Here is a 22,395-nt window from a genome sequence, read left to right as displayed (position 1 = left end):
TACGCGAGCTCTGTGTGGAGTGTGGTCGCGTGTATGTGCGTGTCTTATTTCGGGTGTGTGAGTTTCTCTGTATCATCTTTGCGCCTGTGTGCGCACTAAGTTCGTGTTTCAGCTTGTGTATTATCATGGTCTGCGATACATGCGATTTCTCCATTTGACCTTATGTTTGATTGACTGACCATCGCTCGCTGGTCTGTGGTTCTGTCTGTGGTCTGTTGAGGACCTCTGATGGTGGTCACTATGGTCACGCCCTTGCTGTTCTGTTGTAACAAACCGTGGTTTTTTAAACGTTTGAAAAAAGAAGAAGAAGAAAAAAAAAAACTCCGTTTAAAAGTGAAGTAAAGTTGGTGATGAGCTGTTGTGATCATTGAAACGCCCACTGTTTTCTAGTGATGAAGCAGCCACTGTTGTTCTGTGGGGAAATGTCTGCGCAACAACTGGAATTCCTTGTTTTACATCATTCAGCTGGAGCGGCTGTGTGGGTCTACTCTGCACTCAGTGGTCATGTACTGTCGTCTGACTTTTTATGCTGTGTTCGTTGATTCATGTTGGAGTGAAATCATTGGGTTAGATATCCATCAAGTGTCAGCTGTTTTATTCATAGACAGCTACCATTTCTTCACATCCTATTAGGTCAATGACCCATAGGGTTCCAGATAAAATCAATGTCGACGTATAATAATAATAATAATAATAGTATTTATTATTATTGTTATAATAATAATAATAATTACAATAATAATAATAATAATAGTATTTATTATTATTGTTGTAATAATAATAATTACAATAATAATAATAATAGTATTTATTATTATTGTTATAATAATAATAATAATTACAATAATAATAATAATAATAATTATAAATACTATTATTATTATAATTATTATTATTATTATTATTATTGTTGTTGTCATTCACACTTAGCTAAAATGGTGGTAGGTGTTGTATTTTCACTGGCAAGCAGCCATTTGCCTGTTGAAGTTTCAAGGATGTTCCAATAACAAGAAGAAGCCAGAGTACCCATGCAAGCATGGGGAGAACATGCAAACTTCACACAGAATTGACCCATGTGTTCACCCAAGGGCTTGAACCAAAGGCGTAACATTTGTTTGAATATTGAGGGGGTTGAGAATTAATCTCCGCCGGGGGGCTGGGGTCCTCCCCCAGAAAAAAATTGACAAAATGCTTGCAATTTCCTGCATTTTTGCCTCATGAACAAGTAAAAAATCTTAATAGAAACGTTGGCACGATAATCTTACTGAACTCAGTCATACTTCTGTCACAGTGCGTAATGAATAAAGAACTGTATTTCTTTACTTTTTATTTTATGTTGCAACAAATAAATCACAGAATCACAGGGTTGATACAGGCAGAAGCAAGTAAAATTTAATGCTTTTTAATGCCATTTTATTTTTAATACTGTACAAATACTGTATTTTATTGCCACGCTGCCGTGCGGACACAGCTTCTGTAAGAAGTGTCTGGAGAGGTAGAGGAAGAGGAAGGAGCGGCCGGTGATGTGCAGGGAGTGTGGGCGGAGCGGGGTGGGGGTACTGGGTGAACGTGGTGCTTAGTTACCTGTTGGCCAAGTAGCAGGTAACTAAGTGGTTACCCTGCCTAGTGCCAACAGGTTACTAAGCACCACGTTCACTCGGTGTCATGTACTGAGTGAGCATCGTACTTTTGGGGTCTTTTTTTAAGTATTATTAAATTGGGCATCCATAACCACTAGGCCACCTACCGGAAAATGAATTTTTCCTAAAAAAAAAAAACAATTATTTTTTTTTCAAGGTGAATAAGCAAGGTGCATAAAGCACTGAATTATCATCCTTGCGCATACGTAGGTCGCACTACTCATCACTGCACTACTGCACTATTATTATTATTATTATTATTGTTATTATCTTATCTTGTTATTGTTATCTTGTTATATTATTTTATTTAGTTTTGCACATATTAGTCCAACTACTGTTTATATTTGTTTCTATTTTTTCTAGTTGATTGTTATTATTTAATGTTTACATTATTAGAGAGAGCACAGTTCACCAAGTCAAATTCCTTGTGTGTATAACATACATTACATGGCCAATAAAGTTGATTCTGATTCTGAGAATTAATGACAACAAAGTCACATGTGACCTCCCGGTGGCTCACGCGAGTCTATATAGCCACTTGACACCGGAAGCTCAGTCCCTTTCACCTTCTCGCACGCAGGTAGGATGTGTGTGATTGTGAGCGTTTTGAGCAAACTCCACCAACTTTGCTGTGCTGTTTGTTGCTGCTGGCCCTGAGACTGGTAAGGTCGGAGCTGCGAGCTTTCTCGCCCTCCAAGGGCTGCACAAGCAGCGTTCTCAGCTTTTCTTCATCACGGTTGTGTGTATTGTTCATCAACTGGTGAGTTATTTATTGTTGTTTTTCGCTGTTGCTTTTGCTATCGGTAGTTTTGTGTAAATATAGCCCACCTTTGTTGTGTGCTGCTTACTTTGTCGTTTTCTATATGGCTTGTTTGTTTAAAAATAATAATAATAATAATTATATATATATATATATATATATATATATATATATATATATATATATATATTTAAAAAAAAAAAAAAAAACTACAGGCATTGCAGTAATACTGCGTTGGCGTTGATTACAGCTGCTTTTTTTTACAGATTCAACGCTGTCTCCCTTGATTCATTGACTGTTTATATGAAGAATATCGGCTGTTATCTGTCAGCCTGTCAAACTAGCAAGTGGCGTTTTCTGCTCGACTCGGGTTGTGGCCCTGTGCTCAGGCACTCTAGAGTCACTAGTGGTGTTTTCTGCTCGACCTGACTCTAGCTCGCCCTATTGTCTGTACCCTAGTCTTTTTTGGGGGGAGTTGACATCTGGGTATTTTTTTCGGCATCATGTTGGAACAGCTGTGCTGCAGACTCTGCTTAGCCTCGCTCCAACTGGAGGATGGCCATGATTTGTGCCCCCCCTGCATTGGTGTGGACCATCTGCGCGATGCCCTCACCAGCACTACCTGCCCTAATTGCCTGGCTGCATTCGAGGACCTTCCGGATTGGTGCACCACATCTACCGGGGTAACTGAGGGACCAACTACACACAAACGCACTCCCTCAGAGACCCAGTCTCGTCCGAGGAAGAAGCAGAGGAAGGAGGACTCGGGAGGCAGGTTATCCAATAAGGTAGACAACCTCACATTGGAGCTGGCTCAAATGAAGGCTCTGCTTCAAAACTTTCAATCCAATGCAGGACTCAATGTGGTGGTTCCACAGGGACACAAACTGGCCTCTCAGGAGGATGTGATGTCCGTGGCAGTGTCTGATACCCAGTTTCAAGAGGAGCACGATGTGCTGAGCTCTCAAGCCTCAGAGTTCGGTTCTCATAATTCTACGGGCTCTCCTGGCACAGGAGATGAGCCTGTTTCTGTAGCTATTAAGACCGCCCTCACTCACTTAGGGTTGGATGTGCCACATACACAACAGGCTCAGTCCAGCGCTTTCTTTCGGCGCCAACTGACCGCTATGTCTTTTGCTGTTCCTCCTTCGGAGGAATATGTGAAGGAGCTACACGTGCATTGGACGGATACTAAGGCATTTTCACGGAGCACAAAGGATGGGCGAGAGTTAGCAGCAATGCAAGATGCCGATAAGTTTGGCCTGGGACAGATGCCGGTAGTCGAACCAGCCATTGTATCCCTCAGTGTACACCCGGAATAGGGAATTCTATTGGGTTCCCTTCCAGCTCAACGAGAGGTCGTCCACACGGACGCATCTCTCCGGGGCTGGGGAGCAACATGGCAGGGGCAGATGGTACAGGGGACGTGGTCGCCATGGCCACAAAGCCAACACAACAATGCTCTAGAGATAATGGCTGTGGGATTGGCCATGCGGCACTTTCTCCCACATCTATGAGAAAGACATATCCTGGTCAGGTCAGACAACACAAGTGTGGTTTTTTATATCAACCACCAAGGGGGCATTCGGTCTTAGCCACTCAGATCCTGACCTGGGCGGCTCCATGTCTTGTTAGCCTGAGGGCCATGCACATTCCGGGTGTGCAAAACATGTCAGCAGATTTCCTGGTGACTGCCGGGAGACTGGAGACTTCACCCGGAGGTGATGGAACGGGTTTGGCAGACCTCCGGCAAGGCAGAAGTGGACCTGTCTTTTTTGAAGGGTACCCGTCGCCTCCATCCTTCCACTCGACCGGTGGCTTTGTCATGGGACCTGTCCCTAGTCCTGGAGTCCCTGTAGGGACTCCTGCATGGACTCCAGGACTAAATTAATTTAGTCCTGGAGTCCCTGCAGGACCCTCCATTCGAGCCCTTGGACCAGGCTGATTTGAAGTGGCTGTCTTTAAAAACAGCATTTCTATTGGCTATGGCCTCGGGTAAGCGCGTTGGGGAGCTGCAGGCCTTGTCAATTCATGATACATGCTGTAGGTGGAATGCTGACGGCTCCGGTGTGACACTATGGCCTAATGCCTCTTTTCTCCCCAAGGTACTTACTACTAATACCACTGTGCGTCCACTCCAGCTGACGCGCTTTGGGTCCACAGCTTCACCCGAGCCTCTGTGTCCTGTTCATGCTCTTGAATTATGGTGTACGCAAGTCCGACAGCTTGCTTGTCTGCTATGCCAGTCATCCCTTGGGTCCGACCCTGTCGAAACAACGCCTTGCCCATTGGGTTGTAGACGTAATTGAACGGGCCTATCTCTCACAGGGTCGTTCTTTACCGGATGGTATGAGGAGCCACTCGACTAACGGTTTGACCACCTCATGGGCTGCATTGACCGGTGTTCCCCTGGACATCATTTATGAAGCAGCTTCATGGATGTCTGCATCAACTTTCTCGAGGTTCTACAGGGTGAACGTGGCGGTGTCTCACCCACTGGAGGGAGTCCTTCGGCAACATTCATCTACGTCATAAGGTAGGCGTGGTTCAATTGTCATCTTTTTCTTGAATTCCTCAGGACTTTTTTGAAATGTGTCACCTAGTGCTTTATGCACCGCCTCTGGTGGTCAGAAGGGATCAAATAGAACAAAAAGTTACGTAGGTAACTATGGTTCTATGAATCCCGGATGACCGCCAGAGCGCCCAGTCCCTCGGAATTGCCTGCTTGCGAGAAGTTTTGAGGGACTGAGCTTCCGGTGTCATGTGGCTATATAGACTCACGTGAGCCACCGGGAGGTCACATGTGACTTTGTTGTCATTAATTCTTGACCTGCATATACGCAAGGATGATCATCCAGTGCTTTATGCACCGCCTTTGGTGGTCATCCGGGATTCATAGAACCGTAGTTACCTACGTAACTTTTTGTTAGGTAAACTCAGTACGTGACACCGGTACCCCCGCCCCGAGGAGCCGTCCCCGCACTCCCTGTACATCACCGGCCACTCCCTCCTCTCTCTCTCTCCAGACACTTCTTACAGAAGCTGTGTCTGCACGGCAGCGTGGCAGGCTCGAAAAAAAAGCTCAGGCATATTCGACAGGAGAGGCTCCCTGTGGTCCCCACCTGAATGTGGTTTAGCAACACTACATAATTTAATCAAACATTTCAGGCTTAATGAAGTCAAAAGTGACACAAAATGTTGATATTGTGCTGCTAGTGATTAATAAAAGGGTATTTGTGGCATTTTTATCCATGACCCATTATTGTTTTTCTTGTAAAACACTCTTGAAAAAATAAATCCCTATACTGTATTATCGTCTACTGCCATTATGAGTCCATATCACCCAGGCTTAATGTAACCAAAGCAGTAATGTTTTATCTTGTAAAGGATGTGATTGCCCAAACTGTGGAAAATTAGGGTTCAAAAAGTAGGATTTTATTAACATGAGTGTGTTACCTATAAAACAAATGGAAATCACTACACTGATATGTTGCCTTGTAATGTAGCAAGTGTTGCTAATGCTACACCACTTTTGTTAAACAAAGCAAAAAGACTGTGACTAAAAGAACTTGCATGTCAGTCTTTTTGTTTGCTATTATTTGTACTTGGAACCAGTTTGACAAATTGCTTACACACATTTTTTTTAAATGTTTGAAAAAGTACCCAGACTTAAATTATCTTTTTTCCCCTTTTTCCATTTAGGGCGATGATTTTAAGTAGATTAATTGGTTTGTTTTACTGTTGAATAATTTTAAAAGATTATGATCGTAATTTTTCAAAGAAAAAATTGTGATATTTTTCCATTTCGCCCACCCCTAACCGAAATGAAAATTCTTGGCCCAAACCAAAAATAAGAAAACCAAGGCCAAAAACCAAAAGAAATGATAATGCCACTTATTAGTACCATTGCACATTGTCATATATGTACCTGCAGCGATTGTTATGGCTGAAATTATCATCAACAAGGAAGCAGCAGACACATGTCGAACAACACTGTGTGCCGTCGGATTGATGATATGTCATGTCATATATTCATATTATTGGATAAGAGGTGAACAAAATAAAACAAGCTAATCAGGTTGCTTTGCAGCTGGATGAAATGACTGATGTCAGTGGAGATGCTAAGCTCCAGGCCTTCGTCAGCTACAAAGATGTGACGGACAAAGGGACTGTTTGGATACGTACAAAAGATAAATCCCAGCATTATATGAATGCATTGCATTATTCATCACGAAGCATTGGCTAGGAAGAGAATGTGCCCTGATTTAAGTGTATGAATTTCATCCAGTCCTGGCTAGGGATGTAACGATTCACTCAGCTCCCGATACAATTCAATTCACGATACTGGGTTCATGATACGATTCTCTCACGATTTATTTTACAAAATGAGACAGTATACAAAAGATGACTGAAAAATATACCTTTCATTTTTAATTTTTTTTCAGAAAAAAAATTGAAAATACTGTACTATTTTCTTTTATCTGTCATTGTCAAAAGAATCCCTTGATAAACTATGCAAAACAATTCAATTTAATTCAAAATAAATCCTGAATGAAATGAATAAAGGAATAATATAAACGAAGAATAAGCCTATTCATTTAAATTCTGGCTCTACAGTAAACTATGCAAAACTGCATAATAGTTGTTTTTCTTTTTAAAAGTGCAACTGAAAATGCATTTTGTGCCTTAACAATTGGACTTTTAAACAAATCCCATATCAAAGAAATAATATAAATAAGCAAACAATGGCTTTCAGTCTCTCTCTCTTGTTTCTCCCTTTTCTTTTTGTGCCCCTTTTACCTTAGATTTCACATGTTCTTTTTAAGAAATATCAGCATATCTACACTTTCAGGGAGAAGCTGATACCACCTTGTTATTTTCTCACCTTTTTCATTTTCTTTCTTGGGGAAGCCAAAATGCTTCCACACATCTGATTTAAAACATGGTGGTGCGTCCTGAATTTCAAATTCCTGTTCCGCAGCTGCAATGATAACGCTTGCTCCACAGCTTGCTCCACAGCTTGCTCCACAACCTATTGTTTCTGCTCTCCAGGCACTGATGCTAACGTGAGTGACGTGTATTTCAAACAAGAGAAACATAAATGGATAGCGTCCTCTGCTGTTTAATAAAAAGTACTGCAATTCACTTTTCAGAGTATCGATGTGAACCGTGACACCTTTGAATTGAATTTCAACTGCTTCACGATTAATCTTTTCATCCCTGATCCCGGTCATTGAATCCACAGACTGTTTGAAAAGTTGTCACGAGAGCATGAACAGCTACTGCTTCCCACAGACGTCCGCTGGCTGTTTCGTGGGGAAACGCTAGTGAGATTTAAAAAACTCGATACTCGATACCATTTTTGATACCACGGGGCAAAAAAAAAAAGACAAAAATTTAGAAGCATAATTTCCTTTAATAAAGTTAAGAATACAAACTATGAACAGTATACAAAGTATTTTTAAAGTAAGTGAAATGTAGTGCAACATTTAACAACACTTGTAAAGTATTATTTACACCTGTAAACAATAAAAACTATTAACAAACTTTTTTGAGAAAGTATAACAACATTTAGCAAATTTTCCCTTCTCATTTTTGACTAAAACTGGTTGTGCAGGCCCCCCAGCAGCAGCACTAGCCATGCTGCGGTCGTGCCTGTCAGTGTTTAATAAAAGATGATGCTGTAACTCTCAATGAAATACTATGTATTTTCATTTATGAGACTTGTAAGTGTTTGATGAATAGTTTGTTGAACTCAGCACTAAATGTTAAATTCAAATGAAGATAGGGAGCAGCTCAGTGGTGCTGTGTGTGCAGCTGGATGTCACATCCAACACTGCAGCTGCTGCAGGTAAGCAGCGTGCACAGGATTTATTTTAGTCATTGGGGAGCCTTCACTCTGCCCTGTGGCTGTCCCTGAACAACCCCTCCCTCTCTGTATATTCAGAGCTTTCTCATTATTAATCTCTGATCAATGAATAGACATTTATACAGTGTAGTAAACTGATGACACATTAAACACGTTATAAGATAATGATTCTATTGTTATTTGTATCAATTTAAAATCATTTTTAATAATTGACCATAATATTCTGTTTATTTTCCTTTAAAAATACCGTATTAAAGTATAACATAGGACTTTTTGACTCCTTTTTCCTTTTGTGGATGCAGTATTTGTTGAGTGTTTTAAAGCATCACTAAGTTACTTCTTTAAAAATGATGACGTGGTTTCATGACAGTGCGTCTGCAGCTTAAGCCAAGATTGTGGCTTAAACCTGGATGGAAACAGGTTTGCGCCATGGACGGTGTTACTATGGTAACCAAGGTTTTTCTCGTTGATGAAACCGCCATTCCAGTTAGAACCCGGTTTAACGGAGCTGGACTCTCAGGTTAAACCTGGTCTTAACCCTGAGCTGAGTTTGATGAAATACCCCTCGGATGTTGAGGACAGTCTTCTAACGGCTGTTCCCACACTGCGACCAGAACTATCAAAGCTCATGAAAGACAAGCAAGCTCAAGTGTCTCATTAAAGCTCAGATGAGCTCATTATGTTTATATTTTATAGTGTTTGGTTTATGAATTTCAAAGTTTAAATACCTGTTTAAAGGATACTTATTCAAAGGAGCTCAAGTGTCTGTGGTAAACACAAACAAGGCAGGTTTATTAATTATTTTGATTTCATATTAGTTGCATGCCGCTAGGGGGTTGTGGCTGTGTGAGGTTACAGAGGAGCATTAAAAAGCCCCTATTTATCTTTTGGTTACAGTAGTAAACAATGTGTTTTAAGCATCTTAAAATGCAAATTATATAGGAATTATTACTTACTTCATGTTTGTGTGTATTATTGGACACAAACATGAAAACAACGGTTTCAAAATGTGCGCTTTATTCTTCAATATAAACATTATGCAACATCGGCATGTACAAAAAAAAAAAAAAAAAGAAAAGAATAACAAAACTTCTGTGAATGCAACCATGTCGGAAATAAACTGAATAAATAAATAAATAAATTTAAACAAAGTATAAAAGTGTACTGAGCTCTAGATTTTAAACATAACGTCCTGTCTGGTCCTCTGGCAGCATTTTGAGTCATTGTTTGCTGTTAATGAAACACACACACATACACTTTAGGTAAAGAGATGAGGCAGAGTAGCAATAATAGAAATAACAGAAAGCACACACCATTTGTCTATGATTGACTCCGTTTTGGCTGTGCTTCACATGTGTTGCAGGCTTGAAAGGAAATAATAAAACACTGGCAGTTTTTGTCCATCTTGGTTCTCTCTTCGGCTTAGTGAGCCGTGAACTCATGCATCGTGTTGGCTGTGTTGACTGGAAAATGCAGTGACCGAGGGTGAGGTTTGGGGTGAACCAATCACAGCACTTACGGTCCACGTTGCCTCGACACGCAGTCAGGATTTTTGGGAGGCGGAAGTAGGGTTAAGACGTAGGGGTTTCTATGTCAAAGTAGAGGGCTACGTGTAGCTACGGAGTCGACCTGACCCAGTAGCATATATCAGGCTTTAATAACTAGTTGTGTTACATTTTACTTTTCAAGAATCTTCAACACTTACGAGTGAGGGGGTACTTGTGACATGGCAAAAAGGCTCAGGGGGTACACAAGACAAGAAAAGGTTTCATAATATGCATTTTGTTGTTTTTTGGTAACAATCCATAACTTTTTTAGGAAGAGTTAGAAGGTATTGGGTTCAAGCCCAAATTTGGTTCTCTCTGTGTGGAGTTTGCATGTTCTCTCCATGCTTTTGTGAGTTTTCTCCTTGTTCCTCCCACAATCGCTCTAGATTGTCTATAGGAGTGAATGAGAGTGTGAGTGGCCTGTGATGGACCAGTAGACCCCCGCAGCCCTGAAAAGGAGCAAGTGGGTTGGAAAATGTATGTATGGATGAGTGGGAATTTGACAATAACTTGTGCTATTGCTTCTATGCTGTTATATGAAAGGTATATATAATCCCTGGTGTTCAGATAACAAGGTTAAAATCTCTGTGTCTAATTAAAAACCTTAATATAATAAATACTGCTGATGATTAATCTATTTTTTACTAAAATTAAGTTGTCATATGTCACGTCAAACACTGCAGGTGCAGGTGAGCAGTGCGCACAGGATTTATTTTAGTCATTGGGGAGCCTTCACTCTGCCCTGTGACTGTCCCTGAACAGCCTCTCCCTCTCTGTATATGGCATTCCTGCACTTCTGTCAGATAATGCACCACTTCTCCCAGAAAATTGTTGAAATTAAATATGCATTGGTATTCACATGTTTATTTATGTTGTTTGCATTGGAACAACACAAAAAATCAGAGAAAAAAAGCCAAATCCGATATCATTCTACACAAAACTCCAAAAATGGACTGGAGAAAATTATTGGCACCCTTTCAAAATTGTAATAAATAATTGTATTTCAAGCATGTGATGCTCCTTTAATTTTAGTAACAGGTGCTGACAATATAGTTATCACATTTGCAGCCAGTTAAAATGGAGAAAATGTGACTCAACCTTTGTGTTGTGTGTCTGTGTGTACCACACTGAGCATGGAGAAAAGAAAAAAGAGCAAAGAATTGTCAGAGGATTTGAGAACCAAAATTGTGGAAAAGCATGGACAATCTCACGGCTACAAGTCCATCTCCAGAGATCTAAATGTTCCTGTGTCCACTGTGCGCAACATCATCAAGAAGTTTACAGCCCATGGCACTGCAGCTACCCTCCCTGGACGTGGACGAAAGAGAAAAATTGATGAAAGATTGCAACGAAGGATTGTTCGAATGGTGGATAAAGAACCTTGATCCACTTCCAAACACATTCAAGCTGACCTGCAGACACAGGGTACAACAGCTCACACTATCCATTGCCATCTGAATGAGAAGGGACGCTATAGTAGGAGACCCAGGAGGACTTCACTGCTGACACAGAGGCATAAAAAAGCCAGACTGGAGTTTGCCAAAACTTACCCGAGGAAGCCAAAATCCTTCTGGGAGAACGTCCTGTGGACAGAGGAGGCCAAAGTAGAGCTTTTTGGTATAGCACATCATTGTTTACAGAAAATGAAATGAGGCCTTCAAAGAAAAGAACACGGTCCCTACGGTCAAACATGGCGGAGGTTCACTGATGTTTTGGGGTTTCTTTGCTGCTTCTGGCACCGGATGCCTATATATAGTCTTAAATTGCACTTTGCCTAATACAGGGAATTTTTGTGGTCAGTAAAAGCAATTGTATTGCTTTCATTGTGAGTTCAAGAGTCTGATGGCCTGAGGTATGAAATTGATACAGAACCAGGTGGTCCTTGTTCAGATGTTGCAGTACCTTATCCCAGAGAGCAGCAGGGAGAAGAGTCTGTGGAGGAGGTGGGTGGAGTCCTTTATGATACTCTGAGCCCTGTTTAGACAGTGTTTGTTTGCAACGCCTTCAATGGAAGGGAGAGAAATCCTGATGATCTTCTCTGCCATTCTCACCACTCTACGCAAAGACTTCCTGTTCGAGGCTCCAAAGCAGCTGAACCAGAGTGAGGTGCAGAAATTTGGTGCTGTTTTGTAGCAAGAATGGAGAGGCTTGTGTCACTGTATAATGCTAAGAAATGTCCCATTTTCCTCTTCTGTTTACACGTACCAAGTCATGTTTTCTCAGAGAAAAGTGGTCATGTGACCAGGTACGTCACGTTCTGTGACTTGTATTTGCAGAAAAAGTGTTTCCATTTCCTTTTGCAACACATTTCAATATTGAAACATCTGAAATATCTCCTCACGATAGCGTAAAATCCTTTAGCGATATTTGAGTGTTTTTTTTTTTTAAATTCAGTTGTTTCTGTTACCAGTTTTTATTGCATTATTTAGATTTTGCGCATTTCCAAGAGTTTTTATCAATGTGGCCCTAAAACGCTGTTGTAGGAATCGCTGGTCTGTGAGCCATGAAAGTTTTTAGCGTGGAGCACTGCAATATGTGTGTTAAACCAGTGTACAGTTAAACAGTGATGGTGGGCAGACAGCGGAGCTGCTTCATATGTCTGTTGTAAAGGTCAATGCAGTAACATCTTTTAGTTCTGACAATGTGTTTGTCCACATATTTGTTTTTGTAAAGTTCAGGCAAAGCATTCTCAGAAAAAATATTTATCGAATGGCAGTCAGTAACAGACAAAACCTCTATTAAAATACAGTTTTTGTTCAAAGCAGATGTCTCAATCAGAGGTGGTGGTGTGTAGTGATGTTGGTGTATAAGAAACTCATTATTTGACGTGTGCAAGGGTCAAATGTGCAGATTAAATTCACTGTCCACAGTGCTTTCTACTCTTACTGTTCACACTCCAGTGTACAGGAGAACACAGATTCCATGTGTTCCTGACTATAATTGGTAGTAATTAGTGCTCCCCGCTTTGTGTTTGTAAGGCTCCATCTCTGTGGGTTTCTCTGCAGAACAGACAGGTGGAACTGACACGAACAATAACCAGAGAGCTGCATGCTTTCTTAATTGTTTTTTGAAACATCCATCACCGCGGTAAAAGTGCTTGACTTTCTTTGCACAGTGAAGCATACAAAGAAATTGTTAGTCAAAGTGGAGGATTCATTCTGAGCTTCTGCAGTCAAGCATGTTGCTGCATTTGGCCAACTGTGACCAATGTCCTACATGTTTTAATGGTGTGAAAAATCAGAATATCCAGAGGAAATCTGTCTGGAATGTTCAAGTATTTCAGATATTATGGCCCAAACTGCACTCTTCCACATGGACAGATTCACAGCTTTTTACAGGTGTGCATATTTAGTGTGATATAACTATTGTGCTAATTTGCTTGTTACAAACCCTTTGAAACACATTTTCAAATAAATCATAGCCATTTTCAAAAATGCATTATGGTACCAAAATTGCTGTTCACTTTATATGAATATGTTTTCAATCTAAATTCAGTACAACTGTCTAGGCTGAACGATTAATTGCATAAATGTGCCTCTATAAAATGTAGAGATGCACCAAAATTTAAATTCTTGGCTGAAACCGAAAAAGAGTAAGACAAGGCTGAAAATCAAAACACCGAAATAAATGATTATGCCAATTATCAGTACCTATGCATTTATGGCTCACTATTTGCTAACCTCACTGAAGTTAAAGCATTGCAATTGTATGAAATAATATTATTGCTTCAAATAATGAATGAATTAAAATTAAACACTGCACAATAGAAAATAAAATGTTTACCTTGACTCCACTTATTGTCAACACATCACCCCAGTCCTCTTTTCCATCCACTGGCTCCCAGTATCTTTTAGGATTGATTTTAAACTTTTGCTTTTTGTTTTTAAAGCTCTCAACAGCCTTGCCCCTCCTTATCCGTCAGACCTTCTGACTGTCCGTAATTCTAATAAGGTGCTAAGGTCCACAAACCAGCTCCTGCTGGAAGTCCCAAGAGCCAACTACAAACACTGGGGTGATCGGGCCATTTCAGTTGCTGGGCCCAGACTCTGGAACAAACTGCTCACTGACATGCACACCATCACTGACCTTGGCGTTTTTTAAGCCCGGCTTAAAACATACTTATTCAGACTGGCTTTTAATACTCAGTAATGTGGTGCCATTTTATGTATTTTATTTTTCAGTTGATTTAATTGATTGTTGTTGCATATTTTATTGTTGTTTACGTAGTTGTTTTTATTCTCATTTTGTCTGATTTTACTGTAAAGCACTTTTGGTATCCTTAAGTGTTATAAAGGGCTTTATAAAGAAATGTTGATTGATTGATGTGTACATTAAATAATAATGTACAGGTGACCGGGATGCTCAACGATAGCCACATTAAATATGTTCTCTCATGAATGAGTTCTCGACGGAGTGAAATCTGTTAAGCTTTTTATTGCTCCTGCTGTGTGCATGATCTTTATAATGTGAATGAAATACAGTCACGCAGAGGATCTGAAAAGATTTTGATGAAACGCATGCTGACACACCCTAGGGCTGCACGATTTTGATAAAAAACCTTATTGCGATTTTTCTGACAGATATTGCGATTTCGATTCGATTTACCATTTTTAAAAAATATTTCATACATTTAAATGCATATGCGTTTTATTTTAATTTTTTCAAATTCTGTTTTCCACATCAATTTTTTTCAATTCAGTTTTTTAGGAAATGAATAATTATTTTTTTCAGAAAATATTAGTTTTTAACTCCTGTGAGGAAACAAAATACTAATAGATAAAGAAAAACCCATAATTAAACAAAAATATGTGTCAAAAATAAAGCAAGATAATTAAAAGGAAGATATAAGTTGTACTGTGAGGAAACCAAATAAATACTAATCAAAAAAGAAAACTACCCCCAGCCTGTGAGCCAGATAGCAAAATAATAGGTGACATGTAGGAAGTAGCAGCGCACCTTTGGATGTGAGATCATCCATGCTCAGCAGAGCTCAGAGGGAGAAAGAAAGGCGTTTACGAGACAGAAATTGGCGCTACGTGCAGAGAATTTATCTCTGTTCGCTCATTAAGTTCAGCGAGTTCAACCTGGCTTTGTGCCTGGCAGCATCACATCAGATCCACACAGTGACGTGTTATTGGGCAGGTCAGGGCAGGAGGCGGGACTTTAGTACTCGCTCAGATCTTATTCAGAACAAAACCTGGTTCCGACCAGGTTAGGTGTTCAGCCTGTTACCATGGTGATTTAGCCCCGTAAGATGTTAGCCAACTTCGTAGTATAGCACACACCGATTCAATCCCGGAAGTTAGTGCGATCAGAGGAAATCTAGCTTTGTAGTATCAGCCCAAAGTGACAGTTTGTGTGCAGTGGGATGTTGTTCAGATAGTATTGGTCAGTGTGGTTATTTTGATGCTGTCGTCGTTTTTGTGGTGGACGTGTTTGATTTTTTCCAGGATGTCATCTACATATCTTTTCCAAAGTATGGATCTGCATTGTGCAGGTGCTGTATTTATGGCCTTGGTTTCTCGATCCTCCATGAAAAAACTACTCATGATCGCTAATAATGTGTCTCCCATGGCATTATTTTCTTTTCATCTGTATATTGTCTGTTTGAATTGAAAGCATGTTGATTTTTGCAACAAATTTGAGGAGTCCAGAGACTGAGGTTTGTGCGATTTTTGAGTGTCTCGTCATTCCTGAGGCGTTCCTGTACGATGTGACGTCAACAGGGTTTTTAGCAAGTCAGTAGGTTAGCAAGTCTGCTTTCCTGCTCTCGCACCCTCTCAATTTTCTGCAGCTTTGATTTCAGGCAAGTGGTTGACTCAGTAATGAGCTGGTGACCTGGTAGACCCAGCTGTATTTGCAATTTACCCAGTTCTTTTCTCTTCTTCTGCTGTAAGAGAAGCTGCTGACAACTCTCCTATACAGAAACATCTTGTGTGATGTGGGCATCATCCATACTGTGTCCTATAACACACAAAATAAAAAAAATGAATTATTTATCCGTGTCAGATCAAAGTTTGTAAAGCACATTTTAAAAACAACCTCAGCTGACCAAAGTGCTGTACAGTTTTGATCTGTTCTGAATGATTGTCTGCTTATGCTTAAATGACAGCTGAGGTTTGTTTAAAATGTATTTCCAGAGTCCGATTTGGCTGTACTGTACCACAAATCTGACGTGAGATCTGATCGTAGCGTGCCGTACGCTCAGGAAGCTTGCATGAATATGGTTGTACGCCCATCATACGCTCAGATCTGAGCGTGATATGTTTAAGTGAAGGAAGAGCTTTGTCATGCCTCAACCTTTAGTTACAGCAGGTTTTCAACATTCTTTACAGAAGACAGACAGTTTGCTATTGCTTCTCATCTGACAATTTGAGTCCAAGCCATTTCCAAATTATCGAGCCAATATTTTTTCTTTGACTGACCAACTCTTAGTCGATGGCGGTGTGTGTGTGTGTGTGTGTGTGTGTGTGTGTGTGGGTGTGTGTGTGTGTGTGTGTGTGTGTGTGTGTGTGTGTGTGTGTGTGTGTGGACACAGGGAGAGGAGAAATAGGTGTGAACTTGTGACCAATGGAATTGTATTGCTATTTTAACACAAAATGAGCGTTATTGATCGAAACGATACTGTCCCGTGTTATGTCGTGATCAGAAATATATCAACATGAATTAAAATCTTGAGATATTGCCCAGTTTTATTACAACCTGCAACTGTGTTAGATATGTGTATTACACGAGCCACAACACAACTGTAACATGCCATAGCTACACCCTTCCATTGCTTTGCTAATTGCTATGATATATTTCAGCTATGGATTAGTGTGTTCTTAAATGAATTAGATATTAAAAAAAGATAAAAAACATATCTCATTGCAGGAAAATCAAAAACTAAACTAACATAACTGTTTTCTCTGTGTCTAAGAAGCCAGGGAAGGGAGAGCCTCACATCTTTATTGAGAAGACCTTTAAGAAAAAGCGTCTGTGCAGTGTGTGCCGGCAAAACATTGACAGCATGGGCTCCTTCTGCAAAAGTAAGCAGCACACTATTGGGTTTTCCTCAAAACTGAGTTGCTACTTATAACATTTCTTTTAAAATGTAATGATATGCTACTGAATATTAAGTCACTATATGCCTCTCTCTCCTGACTTTTTTTTAGTATGTAAAAGTGCCACCCACCGAAAGTGCGAAGCCAAGGTAAGGATTTACCTAAACATGTTGTCATTGAAACCATAATGAGTGGTGAAATTTTAAAAACACACAGCAAAACAATTACAATACACTATTACGAAAATTATTGGTTTTGGGATCCATCTTTGGGGAGAAATACTGTTTTTATGGAATAGATTTTTGTAATTTGGTGTATTTTCAGTTCGTTGGAAACATTTTATACATCTTTTTCTACTTCCCTTTTCTACCTTTGTTTGATAGTTGTGCTTTCATGGGATTTTTTTCATAGTTTCTTTCTGCTGGGCTAAGCCGACAGGAGTAAAAGGCAGATGGATGTAACTTTTAGGTTCCAGGATCGTGGTGAGATAGTCTTCCTCCCACACCTGGGTCGGAAGCATCAATTTCTTGTTTAAGGGCTAGGGCACTGGTGAATAGTGAATTAAAAAAGCAGTGTGTCCTTCAGGGGTTTAGCGGTACAGGGATTTAGTAGAGGTTAGGCAAGAAGTGGGGGCTGCTAACTTGCTGTAGTCACAGATGAAGCGATAATAGAAGTTGGCGAAGCCTAGAAACCTTTGTAATTCATTACGGTTCTTATGATGAGGCCAATTGGCTTGACTTTTGGGGATTGGATTTAGTGATCATGTATCCCAGGAAACCTACATAGGGGTTGTGGAACTCACATTTCTCTGGTTATGCAGGCAGTTTATTATCCAAGAGTCTCTGGAAAACCAACCTCATGTGCTGCCGGTGCTCCTTCACAGAAGGGGAGAAGATGAGGATATCGTCCAGGGAGATGAACACAAAGTGAATAAGCATGTCACGGAAGCTGCTGTTCATCAGGTTCTGAAAAATAGCAGGGGCATTGATGAATCCAAAAGGCATTACAAAATATTTAAAATGACCAAGGGGGGTGTTAAAAGTAGTCTTCTGTTCATCACCCTTATGAATACAGATAAGGTGATAGGTGTTACAGAGTCCAACTTCATAAGGATGTGGGCGTGGCAGAGGGGCTCAAACGAGGGGTTGATAAGTTTGGTCCTTGAAAATCAATACAAGGTCGAAGAGACAAATCTTTCTTTCCGGCAAAAAAGAAACCACCCTTGAGGGGTGAGGAGGAAGGGCAGATGTAACCAGATGCCAAAACATTGGTGATGTAGGTTTCCATGACCTACTTCTTGGGGCGAGTGAGACTATTTGACCTACTGCTGGAAAGGAGAGCTGGATGAGCTCACGATTATTACCAGAGATAGGTGTAGTGCGATGCCATCCAAATGCATTAACAACTGTGGGCTTCTCCAAGGGCTCGAGGGGGATGTGTGCTTGCATGGCAAAGTTCAAACCAATGAAGTTGCAACGCCAGCCAGGAAGCGAGGAAGAGCTGGATAAAGTGGCCAGGGAGATAGAAGTCTGGGCTTCCCTGTTTTGGATGCTGCCCCCGCGAACTGACAAAAGCAGTAGAAGAAGGATGGATGGATGGACTGTGGAATTCCAAAATTGTTTTCTATAGCTATGGCTATTAAATTAAAATGTGTACAGTTATTCACAGAAGTTTAATTTGATGCAGTTTTTTTCCATCAATCATAAACGGGTGTCAGTTAAAACTCACGGACATGTTTGCAGGAAGGGTGTCACAAAATTGTTATTCAATTTCAATTGTCTTTCTGGTTGAAGTACTGTTCTCACAGATGTGCCAATGACTCACTGGCTATTTTCTGTGCTGTTTTCTTCTTGTCTGTTCTAAAAACTTCATAACAAGGTTATAAACCAAGCAGCAAGACAGGTTTTTTATCGACTGAGTCTGTGAGCATTCCATGCTGAAATCCATAGTGAGCAGCTGATTATGATGTCTGTCTGCAGATTGTAATCACATTCTTGTGCCTGTGGTGAACACTTCTTATTGCTTAGGTCTGTTTCAAGTATAGGAGGGAACACAGGACTTGAGGGAACATTGTGACCTCCAGTTAAAGGGCTGTGACCACAGAAAGGAAAATGTAAGATCTGTGGTAATGCCCATTATCTGTTAGTTTACAGACATTTTATCCTAATCCCTTCTTCACCCCTGTGTTTGTGCTGTATTTGTTTGTGCTGTTTACGTTTGTCTGATCTCAACCTCTCATTATTTACAGTATTTGTATAAGAAGGAAAGGAGAGTAAATGATTTTTTCAAAATATGTATTATCAATTGGGAAATATTTCAACAAATGGTCACTCTTGTCTTATTGTTCAAAAAACAGAAATATGTTATCACAGCTTGAAGCTACCAGGAGTCAGTCAACAAAGTTCAAAAGCACTCAGTACCGAGTATGTCAACCATTGGCATCACGTAAAGCATCACATCTCCAGTGCATTGAGTTAGACAGATTATCAATAGTGGCCTGTAGAATGTTGTCCCATTCTGCGCATTTTCTATTGGTCCACCTCGGCCCCTCCATAACGGGTGCACAGCTGTCGCACTATATCTGGGTGCAACATCCATTTCCCGTAAATTGGCACGCGCCCACGTTCATGATCCCCGGGACGTGCATCACCCTCAGCGAGAGAAGACGTCCCACACTCCACAGTATCAGCCTGTGTGCCAGTGAAAACAACCGACGGGAGCATAAACCGCCTTTGTGGTTGATGTACGCCACGGCCGTGGTGTTGTCCGTCCTCACCAGGACATGATGTTCCTGAGAGACGAGAGTAAGTGGATCAGCGAGCGGAACACCGCTGACATTTCCAAGTAGTTTATGTGAGTGCGCTGGAGGACCGCATTCCAGCGGACAGACCTGCCCTCGTGGATCCTACCCCAGCCTGACTGGCATTCGTGGAGACCACCTTTCTGGCCGTGACAGCCGGAGGTCCACCAGTGCTGCAGCGCTGCACTGCATTCTGGTGTTACCAAAACTCTCCGTGCGCCATGACGCACAGGATTGAGCCCATGTGAGGCCACCCACAGCTGGAAATCTCTCATGTGCAGGCAACCAAGACGGATTACGAGGATGGCCGAAGCCATCAACCCAAGTAACCAAAGACATGACTTGAACTGAACAGATCTGTTCTGTCGGAACAGCATAAGACACGCCCTGAATGGCCTCACCCGCTCTGCCAAAAGGCGTGCTGTGAAAGTTACAGAGTGCAGGGATAGGCCCTGGAAGACTATCTAACATGCTTTTCTCTGTATCCACCATGAATCCAAGATCAGACGCAGCAGAATATGCGTTTGCGTCCTGGCATCAGTCTCCGGTTGGGCTAGGTGCAACCAATTGTCCAGATATGTGGCCAAGCGAATTGCCCGCCTCCTCTTCGCATTTGTGCAGCACACAAACACCTTCGGGCTCAACAAGAGGCCGAACGGGAGTATGGGGCATTCGTAGCATATCCCCTGGAAAGCAACCCGTAGGTACTTCCTGTGAGGGGGATATATCGGAATGTGGAAATGCACATCCTTGAGGTTGACAGATGTGAACCAGTCGTGCTGTCACACCAGATGCAGAAGGGAGGAATGCGTGAGCATCCTGAAGGTGTATTTCCTGAGGCTCCCGTTCAGGGCCCGTAAATCCAGGATAGGATGGATTCCAATTCCCCCTCGTTTGCGGACCAGAAAGTACCTGGAATAGAACCCCTCCCTGGACCGAGCGGGAGGGGTAATGAGAGGTCAAGTGGTATGGTCTCCTCTCTATAAGAGGTGTCATCCGCAGTACGGTGGCGTCCTTTCCCGGAGGCAGGCTGCATGCAGCTGAAGGGCCCGAGAGTCAAGTGATGGCGCCCTCTGCCGGAGGCTGCTTGCACCGCTACTTCAACGAGTAGCTCGGGAAAGACGGGGAGGATTTCCCTCAGAAAACCCCTGGAAACGGGAAGCTTCTTTCCCTCATAGCGAGACCTGGTGGTTTCAGTCACAACGGCGGGCCAAGTAATGGCCAACCCTGCAACCGCGTGTTTTTACCGTGTCCACGGGACGGGGGATGGGCATGGAGCCCTCCATGTCCTCCTGAGCGGCAGCAAAGGTGGCAGACAGTCCTTCCTGAGCTAGGCGACAAAGAGCTAGTCCTCATTGTCCACATCCGAGACGAAGGGGTCGGAGGAATCCTCCTGATACTCTCCACAGTCTATAACAAGAATGTCCATGTCAAGTGGGGAGGTATCCGCCAGTTCAGCTGAGAGGCCCAACTGGAGCCCTGAGCAGCCACAGCATTCAGAGGAGCCACCTTTTAACTGTCCATGGTGGCAGAAGCGCCATGTATAGAGGGAAAGGGGCCCTACTCGGGCCTGCTCAAAAAACGTGCCAGTCTCCTGTGGAGGCACCGGGTGTTGAACACTGCACAGTGCCGATATGAGCTCAGGGATTTGAATGCCATTTGGGCATGTTCAATACCCTGGAAGCTCGAGCAAGCCTTGTGCTTGTCCTTGCTAGAGATTCTCCCACCACATGGACAAAGGCGAGCCACATTGCATCCTGTTCCCTTGGTGAGAGGAGCCTCGGCCTCCATTACCACTTGACGCAGGCAAGAAGAGAAGGTGGATTAGCTTGCGCTACCACGTGGCGGCTAACACAGGTGTTAGTGGGGATGCAGGCCAACTTGAGTCGGAACGTCCAAGACGTCAGGGACAGCGTTGGGTTTCAAACGGTAGCTGGGTCGCTGGAGTTTGGAAGCTCAGATACCACAGTGTGGAGCTGGAGCGGGCCGGACACTGCAGTGAGGGCCCAGGAGGGAGACAGAAGGGTGCAGAAGCCCGGAGGCATTGAGGGCTGTGGTCAGAGACGACAACTACTGTAGGTGTGCTGAGGCCCGTGAGATAGATAGATAGATAGATAGATAGATAGATAGATAGATAGATAGATAGATAGATAGATAGATAGAAACCGCTGGAGACCAATGCGCGCGCCGAAGCGGCAGCGTTGGAAAGAGCAGTCAGCCGGAGCTGAGGCTCGGAGGCTTCACGTGCCTTGCGGCAGTGAAGGACAGCACTCACTGAGCAGAGCAAGAGGTTTTGAAATGGTGCACACCTGTCATTTTATAGGAGGTGGGAGGGTCTCCCAGCGGACTGTCACCGGCCAATCAGGATTGACATAATGAAATAGAGTGCTTCTGAGGAATGTAGACAGAGGTCACATCCCATAGTGAGACATCTCACGAAATATTATGAAATAGAATATTTCATTATGTCAAACCATCTGCATATGTGTAATGCAGATGGTTTGATCTGCTGGGGATCAACATGGACTGTAGCTGTTAATTATCTGCACTGCTGTGTTCATACAGCTGGGGCTTCCTGCTGCACACACACCCATCCTGCCCAAGACTGTTTCCCATCACTGATTATGTAAGGACACAGGAAGTAGTGGGTACTGGTACTTAACCTAACATACTGAAATAGGTGGCTGCTCTTGAGTTTTTGGCTGGTGGATTAAAAGGTTGGCAACCTTTGTCCTC

At 42.1% G+C, this 22,395-nt stretch overlaps 1 protein-coding gene across 1 annotated transcript in view; it reads left to right on the top strand.

Annotated features, from left to right (window-relative positions):
- The window catches only part of LOC114467085 (tensin-2-like), an 81,796-nt gene that overhangs the window by 21,112 nt on the left and 38,289 nt on the right, over positions 1-22,395 (top strand). Inside the window, 2 exon segments of the mRNA XM_028453119.1 lie at positions 16,736-16,844; positions 16,971-17,008. Coding sequence (XP_028308920.1) covers positions 16,736-16,844; positions 16,971-17,008 — 147 coding nt within the window.

The sequence above is a fragment of the Gouania willdenowi genome, chromosome 7 (assembly GCF_900634775.1).
Source record: "Gouania willdenowi chromosome 7, fGouWil2.1, whole genome shotgun sequence".
Classification (NCBI taxonomy): Eukaryota; Metazoa; Chordata; class Actinopteri; order Blenniiformes; family Gobiesocidae; genus Gouania; species Gouania willdenowi.
The sequence above is the reverse complement of the archived record's forward strand: the minus strand, read 5'-3'. Positions and strand labels throughout refer to the sequence as shown.